Source organism: Typopeltis vanoorti, chromosome 6 (genome assembly GCF_054136105.1).
Source record: "Typopeltis vanoorti isolate ZY-2024b chromosome 6, IOZ_Tvanoo_1.0, whole genome shotgun sequence".
Classification (NCBI taxonomy): domain Eukaryota; kingdom Metazoa; phylum Arthropoda; class Arachnida; order Uropygi; family Thelyphonidae; genus Typopeltis; species Typopeltis vanoorti.
In genome coordinates, this window is record NC_143554.1 from 147,206,043 (window position 1) to 147,230,717 (window position 24,675).

Consider the following 24,675-nt stretch of genomic DNA (forward strand, 5'->3'; position numbering starts at 1 on the left):
AGTGAGCGCCCTGGGTAATTCTGACCACAACCTAGTACTCATATCCTCCCCCATGCAAAAACGCTTACACAGTCACTCCCACACAAGAGTAGTTTGGCATTATAGCAGTGCCAAATGGGACAGTCTCCGAGACTACTATGCTTCATTCCCATGGTTAGACTATTGTTTCTGGCCCTCCAGTCTAAACATATGCACTGAACGCATCACCAAAGTGATCCTCACTGGCATGAAAGCATATATTCCCCAAACTACTCAGAACTGCCATCCCCTAACTAAACCCTGGTTCTCCAAAAGATGTGCCAAGGCTGTACAAGTGAAAAACCAGGCATACCATAACTGGCTCAAATCAAGAACCCCATCCTCATTCAACCTATACTGAAGCCAGAAACAGATGCAAGAAAATTATCAATGCTTCTAAAACAGAATTTGAACTGGCAAAACGCAGGAAGCTTGTAGCCTGTCCTAACGGCAGCCATGCCTTTTGGTCTCTTGTCAAGGCAATTGGCCGTAACTTTTGCCCTACACTATTCCCACCTCTATCATACCCAGATGGCTCAATTGCAACATCACCCATAGAAAAAGCTAACCTCCTGGCTTCACACTTTGTCTCCAGTGCACACATAACTGACAATGGCAAATGCCCCCCCCCCCCACACACACACACGGAGAAAGAGAGAGAGAGAGAGAGAGAGAGAGAGAGAGAGAGAGAGAGAGAGAGAGAGAGAGAGAGAAGTTAAACACATTGAATCCAAATGAAATACCCTGTTATTTGACATAAATTCTAATTTGATATAACTTCCATAGAATATTTGCATTCTTAAAATTCCAAATCCATGCAAGTATCTAATTATGGATCTAGAATTCCACATTTCGTTTCTACAAGCCATCAAATCAAATCTTTATTACTCTGCTTGCCTTTAAAGAGGAAATTTCCCATTTAATTATCAGATAATAATTTTTTCTAATTTTTTTTTCCTTCGTTACAAATATTTGTCAGGAAGAAAAGAAGTTATTATGAAGTTATTCGTTCTAATACGCCAGTCTTTAGCAAGGAGATGCGACTTTGCATCCTTTGTTGAAGAAACACAGAAATCAATGCGAGCATGTTGACATTTTGTCTTTTCATATAAAGATGACTCCTTACCTTAAAACGTGGATTAACATAATCGAATGGATAAACTGCCGATCAGGCAGATGTATATCTTTAATGACTGATTGTCTTCTTGTGGTGATTTCCGGAAAAGAATTCCATCTACTTCAGCATGAGGCTGGTAAACTTGCCTTCAGTTGAATATACCAATTCGATTCAGCATCTTTACACGCGAAGGCTAGCATCGATACCGCTTACTTTAAGGAGGCTGCTACTACTAAAAATCAGTCTTGAATAATTGGAACACCATAGGGATGTCTCCTACGTTGCCTATCATACGTACAGCACTTGTCTTTGAAAACTCTTTCGGAAACTGAAAGAACATTTTATTTAAAGTTTATAGCAGTGTCGAATTTGAAAAACTAAGTGTTACATCATCTGAAGAAAGTTGCCAATCTTAGTTGGGTTGCTCCCGAATTGCTATTTCTCCTTCATTTTGAAGGAAAGACAGCCAATTAGAAGAGAATTATTATAAAAAGTACCCTTCACGTTCTTCTGATCTTACATCACTTGATACATTCGTTGGAGGTATGTTGAAGGAATTGGTATTCTACATGTCCCACCTTCCTAAGGGATAAAATTGCATGATGTGTCCAGCAGATGTCCCAACTCTTGTTGTCCAAGGAGACAGGGAACCTACGCATGTACTACGACGCCTGTCTTGAAAGACAGGCGTCATACCTAATACGTAGGTTCTTTATGTATTAAATGTATTAAAATATATTTAATATAAGGTTTAATTCAGGAAAATCAAAACATTGACAGTAATCTCTTTTATTGTTATTCCGAAATTGGTGAAATCAATATACTGAAACAAAGGATAAACTCCAAATAAAAATTGGAGGATTATGTTCACAAAGAGTAAGAAGAAAGAGTATTTATTCGATATAAATGTTTTTCTGAAAGAGATGGAATTTTTTAAACTCACTTCAATAAAAATCGCACATAAAGCTCCGCAAGAATTAAAAAAAAAACACGGTAATCATTTAAAAGATTACAGTTTTGTATATTTAGTCATATTTAGTACAGATGAATGTAAAATTCAGCTTACAAATAAACAGGTGAAATTAACATTTATAATATTCTGCCATGTTGATTCAGGAGACCTTAAGAGAGCCGTTGAGAAATTATATTCTTAAAGACAGAAAAAAATGACTCCCAAAATAATACTATAAGGGATAATATATTTTACGGCTATGCAAATGACAATTTAATAGCTTCATTCAAGTTAAACTTAATAAATCTTATTTTCATTTTATAATCAACATAAATGTAATTGACTTCCCCATCCACTTAGAATCTGGTTGTACACTAAACTTAAAATAAGGCTCTTTACAATATACCACATCACGGATGACATTAGTTGTGTATTGCCTAAACTTCTTATTAAATATCGCAGTCATTTGAAGTTTGTCTCCTTCTTTAACGTACATTTGAGCAGGATTTATTTTATCCAACTCCGAATCACCAATAATTTCTTCGGACACAGGAGAAGAGAGTGATTTTACGCAGAATGCCCCATTGCAATATGTTTCCGAATCATCTTCAAACTCAACTTTCATAAACGGTTCCACAAGCAACATTGATTTCTCTAGAATTTCAACAGTGAAAGTAATCTTATTACTTGGTTTAATAGACATTAAAAAATAAAATGGCAGGAAACAATTAGTCCGGTCGAGTAGTTGGAGCTTTGAATAGGGTGAATAACTCCTCGAAACTTTAATGCTACTGCCAATGGGCGGAATAAATTCGATTGCTGTGTCACTTTTTCTTCTTCTGCATAGGATCGGTCCAATTTCGTCAAATGTGAATAATTCTGTTTTCATCACATTAGCAAGATCTTTTGAAGACATAACAGAAAACCTTACGCATCGAAAAATAGGCATCAGCAAACTTTTCAAACTTTGTTTTGTTTGTTCCTGTTGGGTTCTCGAGAGAAAATGTGCTCCCCAGTTTTGAATAGAATCAAATAGAAAATATTCTGACTCAAGCGTCAATGTTTTCCTGCGCACTATGTCCTCCACTGTGTCCTTTTGACATTTGAAGAAATCATTTGACTCAAGAATAATTTCCGTATGTCTGTCAATGATGTCGAGACAATCATAGATGATCTGAGAGAGACTCATACTTTTAGCAAATTCATAAATTTTGCATACATTTTCTGACTTGGACATCAGGTGTTTTCTAAGAAATTTTTCACTTTCCTTCCTGAGAAACGCTAATTGGTATTTTTCTGCCAGGTAAAACACTTCAATGGCTATGTCTACTGATGGTATGGAAATTTCATCTGTATACAGGTACCTGAAAAGAATATACTTCGATGAACTTAAGATTTATAAATCTGAAAACAAATATCAAAAGTATTACCTATACGAATTCGTTTAAGTATTGCCATAAAGTGTCTGAAAAGGTGTACAAATATCGCGCTGTATCAGTTTTTTTGGGGATATCCATCGACAGTACCAATGATAGCGTTCATTTAGAAAGATGTGGTTTCGCATCCTATCAATTACGTGAGGATAATTTTAAAGCAGTTTCGTTCGGAGCGATTGTAAGTTAGATCACCCTGTGGAAAGTTGGGTAATATCCAGAAAATATAATTTCTTTTCTCTATTGCAAAACAGAAATCTTTCTCTCTCTGTCGCTTTTCTCTTCTCTTCTCTCAGTCTCTAACTTAGAATTTTACATTTCTTACCAGCAAGAACTGTGTGACAGTTGCAATTATTTTTAATATAACAAAATATTCTCATAATCATATGAGTAATAATTGGTTTCTATTTAATCAGAATGGTTGAATTCTCTATCGATGCACAATCCGCTTATTTTAATTTTGAAAAGGGATAGAATCATCATCATCACATCTTTCCTATCTTTTGTGCTGATGACTTTTTTAGAAAGAAAAAGGAAATATTTCTCTCTTTGCAAGTGCACCTTTTCTGGACAGGTTTACTCTACACATCTCTCTAAGCAATTAGTTTTGTGGAATGGTAAACATTTAACCCGTGTTGTTTGTAGAAATATTCTCAATAATTATCATTCTTCTTCTTCTCCTTCCGCCTTTTGATTCTGTGCACTGTCAAATGAAGGTCTCCCCCATGGTTTTCCAGACCTCTCAGTTTTCTGCCTCTCCCATCGATCTCACTCCTGCAACTTGTTTTGCATCATCTGCAAATTTCAGATGATGCAGCCTTTCTCCGTTTATGTTTATTCCTTTTGTTTCCCACTCAAGGCTTCTAAAGACTTTCTCTAATGTAGATGTAAATAGTTTGGGAGACATAGTTTCGCCTTGCCAGATGCCTTTTTGTATTGGAAACATTTCACTGTTTTATTATAATTTAATTACAAAAGTTGCATTATTGTAAATATGTTTTAGTGTTTCAAGATATGGTTTCTGTTCCCTGGGTTTCAAGAGCTTTTAATATTGCTGATGTTTTAACTGAATCAAATGTTTTTTGTAGTCTAGATAAGCCAGACTTATGGGTTTGTTGTATTCAATTGATTTAACAGTGAGCTGTCTTAATGCGTGAATATGGTCCAAAGTATTGTAATTCTTCCTAACTCCAGCTCGTTCATAGGATTGATTCTCTGAAGCTTGGATTTCATTTATTATTCATAATTTTTGTGAAGAATTTATATATGGTGAGGGAGCACGCTTACAGGTCTGTAGTCTTTAATTTTTTCCTTATCGCCCTTTTTAAAAACTATTATTAGGAGTGAATTGTTCCAATTTTTGGGATGTTTCTGTATTTTAGACATTTATTAAAGAGTTTGGACAGCTGTTTGACGACAGGGCTTCCTCCCTGTTTTAAGAAGTCTACCCTAATTCCATCTTCTCTTGGGGCCTTTCCGTTCTTCATTTCCCGAAGTGCCATTCACACTTCAGCTTGTAATATCTCAGGGGTATCCTATTCTTCCTCACTTGAGTTATTCATAGATGATTCTTGGATGTCGCGATCTTTGTCTTCATAGAGAATAAAATTTTTTTTATACTCTATGATTCTTGCATCTCTGTTTTTTATCAGTTCATCACTTTTTCCTCTAATAGCAGCTATTTCCTTTGTTCCAACTGATAATGTTCGTCTTAAGACCTTCATATTACTATTGTTTTTTGTTGGTTATTTACTTTTCCTAGTATTATACGATCTAATTTCATTTTTCATCCTTTTGCTTATAGTTTTAGAAATATCTCAATACTGTATTCGATTTTGATTAGTCTCGTTCAAATCTCTTTTCATATCTTTTCTTTTCGTCATCAGATTTAATGTTTCCTGGTTTGGTTTTTCCTCTCTTTGGTGCCTTGTTTTACATCTCCTATTTCTAGTGTACAATTCAAGTGAGATTTTGTTAAGATTTCATTAGCATCGTCGATGGTAGTGGCAGTGTTTAACTTTTTTTAGTTAATTTCTGAGTAATTCTGTATAACAGTTTTTAATTAATAATTAACAGATTTAATTGAACTTGGAAAAAATACTTGAATTCTATTTATTTCCTCATTTCCCAAACCAAGATTCAACTGTTTCTATTCTTCTGTAAGCAGATTTTCTCCTTTCGTTTTGAAGCAATACTTGATGTACAAACACTTTTCTGGGAATTTTCTGAGGTTTGGACCGCAAAAATGTTTTTATCTTAAAACTGAATTACAGAATTATTTCAATATTAACATTGATATAATTGTCAGTTACGATAACTATGAAATGAAAATCGTTGCTGTGTAAAAACAAAACTTTATCATGAATGTTAAATTTAAAGAATTCGAAAATAATCAGAATATCACATCGGACTGATACAGAGCTGTTTACTACGCAGATAGTAAGATAAAAGACTAAAGATTATGAAATAAATGCATTATTATAAACTATTTTGAATGCGAATGTTCTCAGCATCGAGAACATTAATTTAAAAATTACTTTGTCAATAATACATTTAATTGAATTTACAAACGGTGTGAGATGTCAAACCGCAGTTGATGAAAGCCCATCGAACGTCAGTGGAGGAAGTAGCTACACCCTTAGAGTAAGAAAAAATGGCAAATGTCGTAGGAAGCAGCAACGCACGACGTATTGCACATTCTTGAGAGAAACCGTTAGCACAGTTCACAAAGTCGTAATGCAATTTCTACGCTGTTTTACTTAAAGGATCTCCCACTTTCAGCAATTGTTAAATCCTCATCGGAAGGACGAGAAATATTCGCTATGCAGTTTGTTAATCGGTCTGAAAGGCCAGTCGTTGTCTGAACTGGACAACGACTGACCATGGAACATTTTCTGGACTGAAGAAGCTCACTTCTATCTAAACGGTGCTGTGAATAAGCACAACTAAAAACCCACACGTCGTGCGATAGATTCCTCTTAATTCACCGAGGTTAAAGGTTTTTTGTGGTTTTATAGCAGAATTCATTATTGGACCTTTTTTTTTTATTAGAAGCTTGGTGCAACTGGTCTCGTTACCTGCATTGTTAATGGTAGGTGATATGTATCTCTTAGCCAATCAGGTGACTCAAATAATTTAATAGTGTCAGTGCCTGGATTCTACAATGTTTAGGCACAATGGTGCCCTTCTTCAGAACGCTCCACTGTCAAGGGGTTGTGATATTCCAGAATCGATATTCTACTCCATCCCACGTATAATTCTTAGAAAATTATCTTCAAATCTTCAAGAGAAATTATATTAAGTCCTGATAGAGAGCTATAATTAGCCCTTATTATCGCATAAATATTCAGGTCTGAGGAGAGCGAACATTTCTAGAAGGTGTTGAATTTCAATCTATTTTCTTTACCACACTGATTCTTCTTTACACTTACAATTTTTTCACTTATCCCTTAAAGGTTTACTCATCTTTGTCTTGGGAGTGAATTTTCCTCAAATGCATCTTATATACTTTTATTATTTTTTCCTATATTCCTCTTCGGTTCTTGATTCTCCTAAGTTACTTCGGTTATATTTCCATCCAGTACTAAATCTTAACTGTTTCATAGGTGTGATTACAAAAAAAAAACATACATATCTTTGCGTCAGTAGTTCAAAATTAAAATACCATTGCATGAAGGGCAAGGAACTATAAGACAGACAACTATCAGCATTGAGATATAACAACGGAAAATAACTCACCTGAGCATAATTTGAAATGCTTGTGGAGAAACGTCAGTAATCGTGATCGCTCCTTCCTCCTTTAGAGGACCATAAAACATGGCAGCAAACACTGGACTGGCAATCGCAAGCAGCAGTTTATGAACCTCTGCTATTACTCTGCGTTCACTTTCTCCAACTATGAAGGTGACGTCAGAATAGACGGGATCCTTCAACAACGTCAGAAGTCTTTCTTTGACTGTCGTCATAGCCACTTGAAGGGAGAAAGATATAGAATGAACCATGAACGTTTCCCAAAAGTAAAAAAGAGAGATAAGTACTTTTTATTCGTAATTTAATTAACCCATAACAGAAAAATTCTAGTAAATGTTTCCTTTATTTCAAAATTGAATGTCAGCATTGAGAACATTAATTTAAAAATTACTTTGTCAAATGGTGAAATAGCCGGAAAATTGAAAGAAAATACATTAATTTAACATGAAAAGCACACCACATCAGAATTTACATTATATTCCTTTCGTTGTTTCAATTTCGTTTTCGATTCACATTACCTGTATTCTAAACCTCCGCAGGAAAATTATTTCAATCACACATGCTCTATTACAAAACAATCAAGGTCTGATCCCTTTAATTATTGCCTTCCTTCTCAACTTGCATGGAGGCTTACTGGTCTTATTACCATGCTCCGCAAAAAGAAACATTCAATCTACTGGTATAGTCTATTATTATTATTATTTATTCACATAATTAATATACAGTCAAAACAAGATTTAAACAACAATTCGACTGGTGATAGAGAACAATTCAGGTTCCCCAAGAATCGAAGAATAGTCTGTCAGGTAGCGTCGTAAAATATGGACTGTTCCAAGTAATGCTGTTTTTTGTAGGTCATATGGGGTCACTTCTTTGATATTTAATTACTGTAAATAGTTGGATAGCTTCTCTGAAATTGCGCCAAGTGCACCGATAACTATTGAGATAATTCTAGTGTGTTTAAGCCACAATATCGATACAGGTCTCGATATTTAGTAATTTTTTCCAGTTCTTTGTCGTTAATATTGTTATCACTGGGTACTGCATTATCGATAATCCAAACCTGTCGATGTTCGATAATTGTGATGTCGAGTCTGTTGTGTTCCAAATGCCGATCAGTTTGTATTCAAAAGTCCCAGAGAATTTTTGCTGTTTCGTTTCCCAATACTATCTGTCTCTATTGTATGCTGCCACCAGTTATCAGAAGTAGGAAAGCCATATTTTTTGCATACATCAAAACGAACTATTTTGGCCACTTGATCATGGCGGTATTTGTAGTCAGTTTGTGCTATTTTGCTGCAGGCACTGATTAGTTGTTCTACAGTCTCATCTTTCTGATCGCATAATCTGCATTTGCTGTTATTATTGATGTTGAAAATTTTTGCTTTGATTGGATTAGTTTGTAATGCCTGTTCTTGAGCTGCTAGAATAAATCCTTTTGTTTCTTTTTTAATGTATCCGTGTTGTAGCCATTGCCATGTCTTGTTCACGTCAATTTTTTCCTCAGTATCTCGAAGAAATTGGCCATGCAAATGTTTATTTTTCCAGCTCACATATCGGATATTTTGATGTTCCTTTTTGTAATCGGATTTGTTTCCTGTTGCTTTTAGAAGGCCCTCCTGTGTAATTGCTTGAAGCATTGTCTCAGAGCTATTGTCGATGTAATTTCTTAAACCAATTTCTTCTTCTTCCACAGTCTGTCTCACTTGCAGCAGACCCCGTCCACCTATTCTCCTCGGTAGGTACAACCGATCAACATCGCTTCGTGGATGCAATGCATGATGAATAGTCATTAGTTTCCTGGATTTGCGGTCCGATTTGTCCAGGTCTTCTTTTGTCCAATGTACTATGCCAGCTGTATATCGGATCACTGGTGTAGCCCAAGCATCCATTGATCTAATTGTGTTTAATCCATTTAGTTTTGTTTTTAGGATATTTCTAACTCTTTTAGTGTATACTGCTGCCTGTTGTTTAACTTTCGAGTAAAGAATGTCACTGGCTTCTAATATTCCTAGGTATTTATTACTGTTCTTCAGCTGAAATTGCTTTTATATATTTCTCTTGATAAAAATTAAAATTGCTAGTGTCATTAATTTTTCCTCGTTTAATAGATAAAATTGCGTATTTATCTAAACCAAATTCAATTTTGATGTCCTGACTGAAAATATGAAATCTGTTCAGTAAAGAGTCCCTTTGCTGGTCCGATTTTCCGTATTATCTCAAATCATAGATGGGAAATTTTAATATTACATTTAGGAATTTCATATTCAAGTCAAGATGCTGTAACTAATAATAACGACAACTCCATGGAGTCCGGAGACTGATGGAGGGAGAATCAAACCAATCATCATACACACAAATCCTATCATACCTCTCCTTGAATCCAACCACCGTCCGTGAAGGCCCAACTAATTCTGGCAATCTATTCTACTCGTTCACTGAATGTCCCAATTCAACATCACCAGAGTTCAAAATCGGTACAATAAACTAAGAAGCCTAAATGGAGCTAGCTAAGCAACGGGATAAGTACCATATCGACATAACAGGAGAGTAACTGAAAAAAAAAGAGAAAAACTGCCGAGATCTTTCCGAGCAATAAATACAAAATATTGTAGTCAGATGCGGCTATGGTATTCAACACAGAATATGAGGCTCATCTTCTTGAATGACAGGCAATATCAAACAGAGTGATGTGGTTAAATATCAGAATGGGGAACTGGACAATGAGACTTATTTGTGCGTATGGAGGAATTTTTTGAGGCTTTAGATAAAGCATCTGACACAATGAAAAAGAAAAATTTGGTCCTTATTGGAGATCTAAATAGCAGAGTAGGAAATGATTGTCAGACATACAAAAATATTTTGGGAAAATTTGGAGAAAAGAGCAAAACTAATAATAATGGCAAATATCTGTTGGATTTCTGCTGAGGACATGGACTGATTATTACTAACACCATGTTCCAACATAAAAATGTGCACAAATTTACATGGAGAGAAGAGGCAAAGAATAACAAAAGTCTCATTGACTATGTTATTGTTGATAGTGATGTTTTCTCCCTGGCAGGACACCAGAGTGTACAGAGGATTTGAAATTGGAATTGGTCACCATTTAGTCTTAATCAGGATAAAATTGAATTTAATATTTAAAAGAAGAACATGTAAGAAAGTTTTAAAGCGAATAAAAGTGGCGCAGCTCTCAGATGTAAACCACAGACTAAAATAAGCAAACATTTTTCAAGAAAAAATGAAAGAGTTTGAGAACAGGAACAAACTTTGGAGATTCAGTGGCAGGTCCTGAAGAAAACATTGATTCTGGCAGAGAGGCATGCGGTGAGTTTATCTGCAAGCATAGAAAATTCAGAACTTCATGGTGAACACAGGAAGTTAAACAGACAGTGAAGGAAAAGAATAAAGCATATTGAAAGTTCCTGGCAAATAAGTCAGCTTGTGCTCTTTGAGAATACAGAGACAAATGTAAGAAAACTAAATACTGCGTAAAACTATCTAAATAAAAATCATAGAAAATAAATATCAAGAAGGTTGCAAAATATACTGGAGGCTGTTTAAAATGCTCAGAAATGAGGGAAAAGCATGCTGTAAAAGGAATTAGAGATGAAAAAGGTAACATGAAAACTAGGGAAAACGATATCCTTGATGTATGGAGTAATTACTTCGAATAACTGTAAAACGAAACACTCAATGACAGCACCATGGGTGAAAAACACTCAACAAGCATGAAATCAGGAAAGTAGGAAAAGCTATCAAATTCCTGAAATGTGAAAAGGCAGCAGGAGTAAATAATATTCGACCAGAAATGCTCAAGTATGGAGGTATAAAAGTTTTACAGTGGCTGCACTGCATAGTTCAGAAGGCCTGTACAGAGGGACGAATTCCACATGATTAGAGTAGACTCTCATAGTACCATATATAAAAAGAGAAATAAAACTGAATGTGAGAATTTACAGAAGTATTTCCTGCTAAGTTTATGCAAGTATACATAAGAAACGGTTGTGAAGGATTGTGGAAGGAAAGTTTGGCAAAGAACAAGTTGGATTCAGGCCAGTACAGGCTGTCAGGATTAGATTTTCACTTTACGAGAAATAGTTGAGAAATCATGGGAATATAACAAACAATGACCAGAAAATTCGCTGTAAGAAATCAATCTAACAATCTGCTGACCTTATCAACCAACCAGTCAGTAATTCAATCAGTAAAAGTCAGGAGGTAATTTCTTTAAAATTCAGCTTTCTAACTGACGGTCTGCTTGTGTGCTTCCATTGATAAATATTTCTGTGCACTTACCCCGTTATGATGGTCTACACGGTGCAAAGTAGTCGCTGCGGTGTCAAATTAGTAGATGATATGAATTATGTTTACCGAATAGATAGAAAATACGTTGAAAAAACGTATCGGAAATGTGAAAAGAAAGAGTGCAAAAAAAAAAAATAGAAAAAGAAAAAAAAGAGTACATACCGTATTGCAAGACGATAAGTTTTCAATATTCACCCATCAATCACCCCTTGAGAAGGGTGAGCATTGTCACCCTTCTTAAAGCTCGAAATGTAAAGTTTATCAAGCCATGGCGAACTTAAAAGCATCAACTAGTAGAGAAAACAGTGTTGTAAAAGGAATTAGAGATGATAAAGGTGACATGAAAACTGAAGAAAAAAATATCCTTGAAGTATGGAGTGATTACTTCGAAAAATTGCTACATGAAACAAGCAGTGATAGCACAGTGGTAGAAAACACTCAACAGGCATACAGTCAGGAAAACATATCCATACTTGAAGTAGAAAAAGCCTGAAATATGGAAAGGCAGCTGGAGTAGGTGATATTCGACCAGAAATGCTGAAGTATGGAGGTATAAAAGTCTTACCGTGGCTGCACCTCATGATTCAGAAGGCCTGGACAGAGGAACGAATTCCCGATGATTGGAATAGAGCTCTCATAGTACTCATATATAAAAAAGGGAAATTTCCTTACTGAGTGTTCCTGGCAAAATTTATGCTAGTATATTTGAGAAATGGTTGAGAAGAATTATGGAAGAAATGTTTAGTGAAGAACAAGCTGGATTCAGGCCAAATAGAGGCTGTCAGGATCAGATCTTTACTTTACAACAGATAGTTGAGAAATCATGGAGATATAAGAAATATCTGTATTTAAGTTTTGTAGATCTGAAAAAGGCATATGAAAAGGTGCTAAGAGAGAAGCTATTCAATACGCTACAGTTATATGGTGTCAATGGGGCATTATATCAAGCAATACTTAGTCTTTATTTAAGTTGTAAATACGTAGTTAGAATTGAAGGATGGTTTAATGGTAAATCTGGTGTCAGACACAGATGTACGTTGTCCCCTCTGTTATTTATTATGTATATAGATCACATTATAAAGCAAAGTGGTATTAAAGCTGAAACCAAATTGGAAATGTTAATCTCAGTTTTTTTTTTTTTTTTTTTGAGTTGTAAGTCTGATCTGTTTTTTCTTTTCAGTCGTATCCGACCATAAGTGACTTTGTAGGCATTGCCCACAAAGTATTCCTGGTGAGATTGTTACAGGGTAGGTTACCATTGCTTTCCCCAACCCACTAATTTTATCTGGACTAGGGATCGGCATATAACTGGGACGTATTCCTGACTGTAATCCATGTGTGTTCACTGGGCCGGGTTGCCTTTTCTTGGGGACTAAAAATCCGAATTTTCGGGTGTAAAAAATCCCTACCATCTGTATGAGATCGGCTAACTCACCTTTAGTAGAAAGAGACGAGATAAAGTTCCTCGCGTCATTGACAGGAATCGAACCCAGATCTGTCCGACCAAAGGGCTTCGTTTCTACTGAGTGAGCTACGGAGGCTCTAGTTGTAAGTCAGCAGTTAGAATTGAAGGAAGTACACAAAGATGGTTTAATGTTAAATCTGGTATCAGATAAGGATGCTCATTATTCCCTCTGTGTTTCATTATCTATTCGGATTACATTATGAAGGAAAGCAGTTTTAAACCACCTGATATCAAATTTTGATATGTTAATCTCAGCTCTTTACTTTATGCGGATGATGTTATACTTCTACATAAATCCGGTAGAAGTCTGCAAGATTCCCTCACTTAATTGCATAAGTGTTGTAATAGATATGGCATGAAGGTCAGCAATAACAAGACAAAGACAATGAAAATAGGCGGAAGCATTGAAAATATCAATATAGACTGCATTGCGAATGGAGAACCTATATCGAGAGCCAAGTAAAACATTTCAGCTACTTGGGCACTAGTTTTAGTAAAGATGGTATGGTAGGAAGTCACCTGAATAAATTAATATGAGTTAAGAGAGAAATTAGTCAAAACACTAAATTAACTGTATACAAGACGGTGTTGAAACCAATTTTAACATATGGATCTGAGAGCGAGATGAGAAGTAAAACACTTGACGAAATACTAGATACCGCAGATATCAGAGTCCTGAGAAAGATTAGGGGCATGAACAGATGGCATCAATGGAAATATCATATTAATTATTAAAAACATTGTCAGCATCCAGCAATGCGTTAACAGAGCTAATATCAGGTGGTATAGTCACTTAAACAGAATGGGCAATAAAAGATTAGCAAAACAAGTGTTTTCTTCCAGGATGGCAGAAAAACACACAGAGGAAGACCAAAATGTTGGTGGATTGATAAGTAAACAGTGCCTTAAAAGACAGGATTATAAGATCTGATAATGCCTCGACACAGTAACAGACTAATTTGAAGGAAAATTGTTGGAAAGAAATTAGTAATGGCATGTTTTTCATATAATACTATCATATTCTGTACACCCCTTGAGGGTACATGTCAGTAATTGGATGATGATGAAGACGATGACGATGACTCACTTTTCTTGTGTTGATATAAAAATTTTTAATATAAGAAGAGAAGAGTAAAGCACATAAAAAAGCCAGGAAAACAGAATTATGCAGGAAAAAAAGCCTGACTTTTTTTTCCTGCATAATCGGAATACTGACGTTATAAAATAAAGTTCTAGGAGCGTTTTATGTGGCAGAACACGTCAAACATAATGCACAGAATAGAGCATATGACAAAACGCATAACAACTGTAATAAGCTTTCATAATATGCATATCCTGGAAAGAAGTCAGCGGACACCTTAGTGCGAGGAACAAATATCCATGGCGCCCACTTTAAAAAGTTGTATATCATACATGTTCGATAATTATTCGATGTTCGTTTCATTATATATGATACAATAGAAGTTAATTGCATAAGGTTTTGTGCGTGTGTATTGGGCACCAGTTATATTAATTTTATTGCATTTCGATGTGCTTTCTTCTTTTCTATGAATGCTTTATTAAATATTAATGCCATCCTTCCTGATGGATTGTATTTGACCTTGGAAATTCCTGTCTAAAGAGGTGACACGTATGGATGGAGTTTCTTCGCAGCTATAAGTGTTCACTTGTTGGACTTCGTTGCTTCTGAGATTATTTTTCCTCTGGAAAGCAGATCATTTTTGAGGTTATATAAATAGTTTTAGGAAGATATTATAAATTGCTGTTGCAATTTATAATATCTTCCTAAACATCCACCAATTAGTAGCTACTGCGATTCAATGAGCATTTGAAATAATGAAAATGTTTCAAATACTGGCATAATTTTATAATTCGAATTTTATCGTTCAAAATTAAGTGGGAAAATACCGATATTGAAATATGTAGTTCAATTTTATATTATATGTATCTATTTCTATATATATTATATTCTATATGTTTACAAATAGAATAAATAAAAATAAAATTTATTTTATTTTTATTTATGCATATGTATATAGGTCCTTCCGTAGCGCAATTGGAAAAACAACAACGGAATATCACACCCTTCGATTGGAAAAGACCTAGTTCATTCTCTTCATGATGAGAAGAATATTTATGCGTTCGGATAAGTCATCCGCATTTTTTTCAATTCCAGGTGAGTTAGCCGAACTCAGACGTATGTAGCAGGTTTTTTTCCTCCCTGAAACTCGGTTTACCTTCCCACGTAAAATCAAGTAATTGATCATACGCACACACATGCAATTTAATAATAATAAAAAAAGTTGTTGGTGGTGGTGGGCAGTCGATTAATAGGGGGAATGGAGTAGAGAATGCTAACCCCCCGATGAGCCACTGGCCTTCTTGTAGCATCACGTTGTAATAACAATATAATACATGGAACTCTATACTGTTACTCGATTTGTCATATACGCCCTCTATTTATCTAAAATATCGGCAATCAAAAATTCAATTCCAAATAATTTCAAACAGGGATGAAAGTGAATTATAGCACTGATCTTCATTTTGTCATAGGCATGTGTGTATTGCAGTAATTTTTGTTGTTAAACCGATCCTTAGTTTAATACTGTAATAATACTGTTTTTTAATTCTTTCTTTTTTTGGGGTGGGGGTGGGAAGAATCCAACAAGACAAGGTGAATGAGAGAATCATTCTTACACAAAAGCTTCTAAAAATATGTTTAGGAAGATGAAAATCTTTCCGACATTGGAATTTATTGTTAGAATAATGAATGTTTTCACTACAAAAAATACCACTAAAGATTGTCTTTTCAAAACATGCTAATCAATGTTAGGAAATGAATAGAGGATTTTTTTTTTTATATCCGGGACCATGAAAATTCTTTCTCCGAAAATATTCATTAATCCCAGCTCCAGAAGGATAAACAGTTCATAGAATTACTGTTGACAACTGACCCAAATTCCTTGATCAAGAACTAATTATTATTATTGTTGTTATTATTCATGAAAGACACCAAATCTTTCCAACAACTAACAAATATCTTAAACCAATATTAAAAAAAAAAACCTTAAATCAATACTTTGTAGACTCCATCCAAGAACCACACAGAAATATCCCTCCAATCACAAAACGTGATCCTCCACTTGGACCACAAGCAAAAAAGACATTGTGGTTCTCAACCATAAAACAATCAGAATTTCTCTCTGTAATACATCAAACCAATCCAAACAAAGGCAGAGGAATCGACAGCATCAGACCTAAGGATGTCAAGCAACAGCAACATGCAACTAGCCTAAACAAGATCTTACTAAAATTAATAAATAAAATTGATATGGTAAAAAGTGCCTTAGGAGATAGAAATATAAGATCTGATAATGTTGAGGTCTTGACAGATAACAGATTGATTTCGAGGAAAATTGCAGATAGGAAGTTAGTAATGGTGTAAATTTTTCATGTAGAACTACCATATACTGTACATCCCTTGAGGATACATGTCAGGAATTTTATGATGATGATGGTGAATATATAAAATCGGACAAAAACCAATCGGACAAAGACCAAGAATGTTAAAGACTGCCATAATCGCACCCATATACATACATAGAAAAAGAAATTTAATCAATAATTACAGACCCATAGCAACCACCAATTATCAATCAAATTATGGAGCTGATCGTGTTAGGAAAATGGCAACATATACCAAATCTTTAATATTATTCGCAAAACACAATACGGTTTTCAGAAAAATAAGGGCAGCATCTCTCTCTCTCTCTTGGAAGATTTTACTAGCGTAGTTAATACCGCCAAAATTGTGATGGTAGTCTTTATCGAATCAAACCATATTAGAAAAGCTAATACTGAAATAAATGGCCTTCTGCACACGTTGTTTAGAAACTACCTTTAAAACAGAAAATAAATCATATGCTTCGTGTCAAACCGAACTTTAGAAACCTTAGAACTTTAGAAACTTTACAAACCGAAAATTAGAAAAGCTAATACTGAAATAAATGGCCTTCTGCACACGTTGTTTAGAAACTACCTTTAAAACAGAAAATAAATCATATGCTTCGTGTCAAACCGCAGTAGAGAGCTACCAGTAACTTGTGGAGTGCAGGGAGTTGTTCTCTTCCGAACTCTATTGAACATCTACCGGGTGATCCAAAAGTCACAGAAAAAGAAAAAATTCAATAATTCGAAAAGTATACACACTAGCACGATGCTGTTTTCGCAGAAATGTACAGAAATACATGGGATTTTTTTAAGCACGAAAAATTTTATTGCCAGAATAGTTACATTTGTCACCGACAGGTGGCGTTGTAGCGGTCCCGAGCTGCTACCTGTCACTATTTAAACCGTGAGGTACGTAAATTTCAGATGTAATGAATACTGAAGTTAAACTTTCAGTATTTAACGTTTATTACTGAAGTTAAACGTTCTGCCAAGGTGAGCCATGTTATCGTTACGAGATAAAGCACTTTTAGTTAAGCTGTATTATCAGAACTCCGAATGTGCAAGTGTGACTTTACGCACATATCGTCCGATGTGGGGTATTAAAAGTGGAAAGGGACCGATGTCTTGTTCCTCACTGATAGCTATGATGAAAAGGTTTGAGGAGACTGGCAGTTTGGTAGCACGTGCAAGAAGCCGGAGACCCCAAAAAAGCTATTGCAGTTGTGCACGAGGTCGAACACGAGACCGATACACAATCGGCAGCTTCCACACATGGGGAATGCAGTGCGCGTGAAAATTCAAGACTAACTGGCATTTCGTACAGGCTGTGTGGCGATCACTCAGGATCATCCTCAAGAGGTATCCTTACAAAATCCAACACGTACAGGAACTGAAACCAACCGATTTCGAGAGACGTCATGAATTTGCAAATTGGGCTTTCCAACAGATGGAAAACAAGGCGGACTGGCTGTCTAATGTCCTGTGGACTGACAAGGTACACGTTTCGCTTAATGAAAGTGTAAATGCGCACAAATGCCGCATCTGGGCGAGAGAGAACCTACATCGATTGTGGAAACCCCTTTGCATCAGCCAAAGATGACAGCATGGTGTTGGTGCATTGCGTCATTAATTATAGGCCCCTTTTTCTTTGAGGAAGTCGACAGCGGTACATTTCGAACTGTTTCTGTCACAGGCGAGCATTGTTCTGCGCTTTTAAGATACAGCATCATTCCCTCCTTGGAAGAGGCAAGCGCTCCATAGTGTAACATTCATGCAGAATGGAGCACATCACAGGTCCTGTCCAGCACCTGCTGCGGTCAACATTTGCCAATGACCGTGTCCTCAGTCGCTCTTTCCCGCACGAATGGACAGCAAGATCTCCAGACCTTACACCTTGTGACTCTTGGTTATGCGGCTACTTGAAGTCACAGGTATACAGAGGTCGGCCGACGTCATTGGCCATGTTGAAAGAAGTTATTCGCCATCATGTGACAGGAATTACAGCTGAAACCCTCTTCGATGCTGTGCAGGGTGTCGTGCCACGTCTGACGTCCATTATCATGAATGACGGCCGTCACATTGAACATTTGTAATCCTAGCTGCGTTGCGAACTATGCTGTGCCACTGCAAAAACTACTGGCACAACTGAAGCGCCACCTGTAGGTGGCAAATGTAACTATTCTGGTAATAAAATATTTCGTTATTGAAAAAAATCCCATCTCTTTCTCTGCATTTCTGTGAAAACCGCATCGTTCTACTGTTTATACTTTTCGAATTATTGAATTTTTACTTTTTCTGTTACTTTTGGATCACCCGGTATATGCACAATATTAACCAGCTACCTCTCAAACGCAAGATCTTCCAATATGCAGACGATACAGCTAAAATATCCATCCATAATAATGCAAGCATAAGGCGTTAGCTGATTTATTTTTATTTTATTTACGACATAAATCAGCTCACTGACTGGCTCACCAAAACGTCCATATACTTAAACGTATTAAAAAAATTATTATAGATATTATTTTTGGATAATTTATTTGAAAAATAATTATTCGATATTCGTTTCATCACATGTGATACAATGGACGTTAATTGCATAAGATTGTGTGTGTGCGCGCGCGTGTGTGTGTGCGTGCGTGTGTTATACTGTAATCACTCTGTACTTGTCGAAAGTACTTCTTTATTGTTTACTTAAAATAATAATGCCAGCATAGTCCAAACAAATATGCAGTCTGACATAAATCTGCTCACTGCATGATGGCTCACCAAAAACTCCATATACCTAAACTCTTATTGGAGTTTAGGTATATTAATTATAGATTCTGTTTCTGGAAAATTTTCCATGTTACTCCTTTAAATAAATCTTAATTTTAATGGCTATTTTGTCTATTTTTGTTTAGGAGTACCCCTTTTATGAAGTCATTGGCTTTTTACTCAATTTGAGGGCATTACTGATATATATATATATATTAGGATAACCAAGTTATTTTAAAAACTTGGTTATTTTACTCCTAATCCTTTTATATATATATATATATATATATATATATATATATATATATATATATATATATATATATATATATATATATAAAAATAAATTTAACTGACTAGAACCCGAGAAAGTATAACAAAAACCTTTAATACATCATAACTAGTTTCATCGGTGGTCCGACTTCTTCAGGTGAGAAATACAAAACATAAGATATAAATAAAATAACACGGTAAAAAATGAACTTTCCAGCTTAATAAAAAGCAGAATAGTAACGGTCATATTTGAATAGGTGACCGCGTGCTACCGTTGGCATGAGTAGAATGTGTGCAACAGCTAATTTTTGAGCGCCAGTACTGAATTACTGCGCTATGGGAATCAGGCAAATTATAGCTAAGATTACTGTTTAAATGTGAAGGGTCCAGAACTATTTCTTTTGATTCAATGATTCTTCTTTCGAATTCATCCTTGCAAATATATAAATTAGTAGTGCGTTCCCAGTCAACTTGATGTGGCTGTTCTTCAAGGTTAGAGTTTGCCGAGAAGAGGACATGACTGGAAAGGGCGCACGCTCGTGCTGTACTATAGGAGATGTCACGTCTATGTTCCTCAAGACGAAGAGAAACAGATTTATCTGTCTGGCCAAAATAAGGTCGACCACAGTTGCACAAAACTTTATAAACACCAGGAAAATGCAAATGGTTGTGTTTTGGTTTTGGTCGACTCAGGAAAGAACGAAGTTTTGGCAGCGTAGTATGGTCTTCATATATATATACAAGGTGTTCGGGATAAATTTGACATATTTATAATTAATTATATTTTTCCGTAAGTTACATGTATTAACACACACTTCTCTTCATTTAAAAGGTTGGACCCTTCTTCATTCATATACAAGAAGTCAGAAAGGATGGATAGCTGGAACTGACCTGAATCATGGAAGAGAATAACTTGTATCATGATGATTCGTGCCGGCCATCAAAATAAGGATATTTGGACTGCTGCCCAATGCTCCCTGAATACAGTAAAAACAATCAGGCATGAACTAGAGACTTGCAATGGTGACTACGAGGATGTAGCAAGAAGAAAGATCCCTAGCAGACGATCTGATTGCGTTCGTACAGCAGAATTCCTCGCAAATCTGCAGGAACAGGTGTTGAAGAACCCTGGCATTGGAATTCGGGCTTTGTCACGTGAAATGAATGTTGCAGCCTCTACTATGAAGCTTGCACTCAATGAAGACCTCCGCTACTACTCATACAAGCGCCGCAAAGGTCAGCTGCTTACAGAAAAGGCCCGTGAAAAACGTTTGATAAACGCGAAGAAACTTCTAAGCAGAGTGAAACATCCTGCGGAACCACAAACAATCTGGTTCTTTTCCGATGAGAAAAACTTTTGCCAGGATCAAAAACGCCTATATATAAGGGATAAGAATGTTTTATATATATATATATATATATATGAAGACCACACACAGTCGAAACGGTTAACGTTCACTCCCAACTTTGCTTCACCATAGTCTATCCCTCTCCTTTCCCCCAAAAAAGTCCATCTTTCACCTTCTTCCCAAAGAATTCACAGCTCCCTTGAAACCGGGAGTTTCAAGTTATAACATCTCTCTTGCCTGTGCAACAAATCTCTTGGCTTCTAGCATTTTATTTCTGTTCTCTTCCACTCTTGACTCGTCCCATTTATTATTATTATATTAGTGGTAGCAGTGCATTATTATTCAACCACCAACCCTCCTTCTGCTCTCTAATCTTTCCGGATATTTCACCGAGCACCTCGATTGCACAGCTTAGAATTGCTTTTTATTTATGTCTCCACCAATCTCGTACACTTTCTAGTCCATCCGAAATCCTCTCTAACATCTTCGACTTTATTTTGAAGTCTGCGCACAGCAGCCGGAGTTTGCTGTGCTTCTTGATCTGTTGGGATTACCTTACAATTTGTTACTGCCTTAAGATGTTTTCTTCTAGTCAAATGTAGTCAATCTGTGAACTACTGTTGCCACTTCTAAATGTTACCAAATGCTCTTCCCTCTTACAGAAAAAGGAGTTCACAATTGCCAGATCAAACGCTACTGCAAAGTCCAAAATCCTCCCTTCTTCCTGGTTCATCATTTCCACTCCATGGCCACCATGCACCCTTTCACAGTCCCTATTCTGTCTCCCTATGTGGCCGTTCAAGTCTCCTCCGACAATCACCATCTCGTTTTCTTCCAGTTCCCTCATTTCTTCATCTAGCACGTTCCAGAATTCATCTTTCTCTTCTGCTGTACAGCCAACTTGTGCGGCGTATACACATAAGACGAACAGTTGCTCTTCTTCAAGACCCAGTTTCATTCGCATGACCCTGTCGTTCTTCCTACACACTTCCAGTACTTCCCCCATCATTCTGCCACACAACACAATTCCGACACCATTTCTTCCCTCTTTATTCGCTCCAGAGTAGAACAATTTATACCGGTCTCCTAGTTCCTTCGCCTTTGTCGCCTTCCACCTCGTCTCCTGCACACATAAAATGTCCAACTTCCTCTTCTTCATCATGACTGCCACCTGTCTTCCCCTTCCAGTCATGCTTCCAACATTCAACGTTCTCACTCGCAACATTCTCTCCACTTGCTCGGATCGCTTCTTTAACCGCAATCGCCTTTGGTGCGGTAGCCCTCGTCCACTTCTCGCAGCTGTAGGGCGATGTGGCTGCGCGTCGCTTAAGGGGTACGCCCTAGCCCTTCTATCACTTTCTTTTCGACTTATTTGACCATAGCTAGAGCTGGCAGTAACGTTTTATGACCGGATGCCCTTCCTGACGTCAACCCTCGTCATTTATCCGGGCTTGAGACCAACACCTATTGGGGCTAGCTTTCCCCCTTCGGTGGCTGCAATAGGCGAAATGACATAGCAAGATAGGAAAGATTCACCCGTAGCCCTCGAATACTCTAATAGCGTTGGGGTAAGGAGCAAGAAGAGAAGAAAGAAGCAAAGAAAAAAGGGAGAGGACCAGTCTGCAGATAATATAACTGTATATTATTTGAAGTAAGGCATGGTCCAGCATTAGGTACCTAGGTTTGCCATGTCCGTACTCATTAAAGTGGGCCCTAGAGACATACTATGAACGAGAAATACGCATCCTACAACCTTACAAGCATAATGAAACATAATATATCAGTTCGGGATTTTTGGTTCAGTAAAAAGCCACGGCATTTCAAATTATCGTATTTTTGTGTGTGTATGTGTGAGTGTTTCCCTGAATAAATTTCTTATTCTAGGGCTGTTGTGGACATCAGATCTATAACGCATCAGCCTACTATCGAAACAGCAATCAAACCAATCAGAACTAGGATAAGAAATAAACAATAACCAACGGTATCAACTTCAAATAAGTTCCGTAAAAAGTTCGAGGATTCAAGGTGACACATTACATCTCATCCGGGATCAACATAAAGAAAACAAAATCCATTTATTTCATCTACAACCCTTAAATACATTAAAGCAAAAATTGCAACTATAGAGTACCAACTACAGTTATTATTATTAACTCACTATACGAAAAGAAATTTGTCTGAACACTGTTAAATACCAGAACAATACGTGTTTTAAATGCATAATATATACTCATAAAAATATAATTAACTTTCTAATTGAAATCTTAGCGCCAGTTAGCTAAGATTTCAATTTTGGGGCTGACCTTCCATCAACGATTGGACGAAGAGGTATATCCTTTTTATGTATTTTAGGTGTCCCATATAATCTGGGAGTGATGGGATGTGAGGATTTTAGTGTTATCTTCAACTAATCAGAAATTGTAACATTTGGCCAGAAGAAGCCTACAGACACTGGAAGATATCTTCATTATACTTCAGACCATCACAGGACACACAAACTGATCATTATCCACGTGTTGAAAAATAGAGCCCGAAAGTTTATATCAGAAGAGGAGGATACACACACTGAACTCTCACTAATAGCCAACACATTATCACAAAATGGATATCCTCCGAAGATCATCAAAAAATATCTATACGGTGACAACCCCTGACAAGAAGAATCAAGCTCCCAGCACATTTCTACTGTAGTGTTCCCTTTCATTGGGTCAATTTCTTATCAAATAGCCAGAATACTAAGATTCTGGCTTATTAAGAATACTAAGCCAGAATCTGGTTCAGAGTGGTTACCCTATCACTTCGGCGCTATTTGTTCACCGCGATTTATTCATCGCACGATGAGTTTCTCTGTGATGAATTTTCCTTTCGATGAATTTTCTCCACGGTGAAGTTTGCAATCGATAAATTGTCCCACGATTAATTGTCCTGGCGATGAATTGTCCATGAACCCATGAAGAGCAGTCTCAAATATTGATCTGCATAAACAATCATTTTCTTATGATTCTGACTGTTATTGACAAACTAACTAACTACACCAAAACTCCATATAAGAGAAACTTCATTTTGAAATCAAAAATAAACAGTTCTCTGAACGACTTTTGGATTGCAAAATTATTGCAAACCGGTAGCAAGCTTATCGTCATGAGATGACGTTAGCAGTTAACTTAATAATTGAAACCAAAAATGAAAATAATAAAGAGATACACCCTGAGCATAAGGCTAACGATGCGATTTTACTCAACAATAGCGTACTAAAAAATGCATTCAGTAGGTCTATAGTTGGACACATCATACATGCTTTTCATTCCTGTACGCTTTCCAGAGTTAAGATCAAATTATACAAACATATCACGGGTATAGCTAGTTAGATTGACATTCTCTTAGCATATGTCCCATCTATCCGTACCGGTGAATGCTTATCCAGATTATGTAACAGCACTGGCAGAAACAAAGTGGACTACGTTGATGGATGTTAGTGAAATGGGAGCTCATTAATTGAAGAATGGCATCTTCTGACACGAGACCCAGCTGTATTCAGTAAGGCTGCAGCATAATAGCACAACGATCAAGTTATTTTCAGTTGCTTTAGACTGCACTCCGCAGTGAATTTCTTTCAATTTCTGTCCAGCACATAACATATTATATTGCTTATTTTTCATAACTGCTATATCCGTATCACAATTACAGCTAGCGGCACACACTAGCTGAACTTACGCTCATGTTCTCAGCTTTCTCGCAAGATAATCTGCTCTCCCCGACTGTGTGCATTAAGTCTGAATTCAATAAGTAATTTATTCGTA

At 36.4% G+C, this 24,675-nt stretch overlaps 2 protein-coding genes across 2 annotated transcripts in view; both read right to left on the reverse strand.

The window, feature by feature from the left end:
• Positions 1-24,675, reverse strand: part of LOC150106054 (BTB/POZ domain-containing protein 6-like) — a 179,193-nt gene that overhangs the window by 73,830 nt on the left and 80,688 nt on the right. The window lies entirely within an intron of this gene.
• Positions 1,943-24,675, reverse strand: part of LOC150106056 (BTB/POZ domain-containing protein 6-like) — a 29,003-nt gene continuing 6,270 nt past the window's right edge. Inside the window, exons 2-3 of the mRNA XM_090393796.1 lie at positions 7,259-7,490; positions 1,943-3,451 (exon numbers count right to left, since the gene is read on the reverse strand). Coding sequence (XP_090249922.1) covers positions 2,401-3,451; positions 7,259-7,485 — 1,278 coding nt within the window. The 5' untranslated portion in view covers positions 7,486-7,490 and the 3' untranslated portion in view covers positions 1,943-2,400. The remainder of the gene's footprint in view (positions 3,452-7,258; positions 7,491-24,675) is intronic.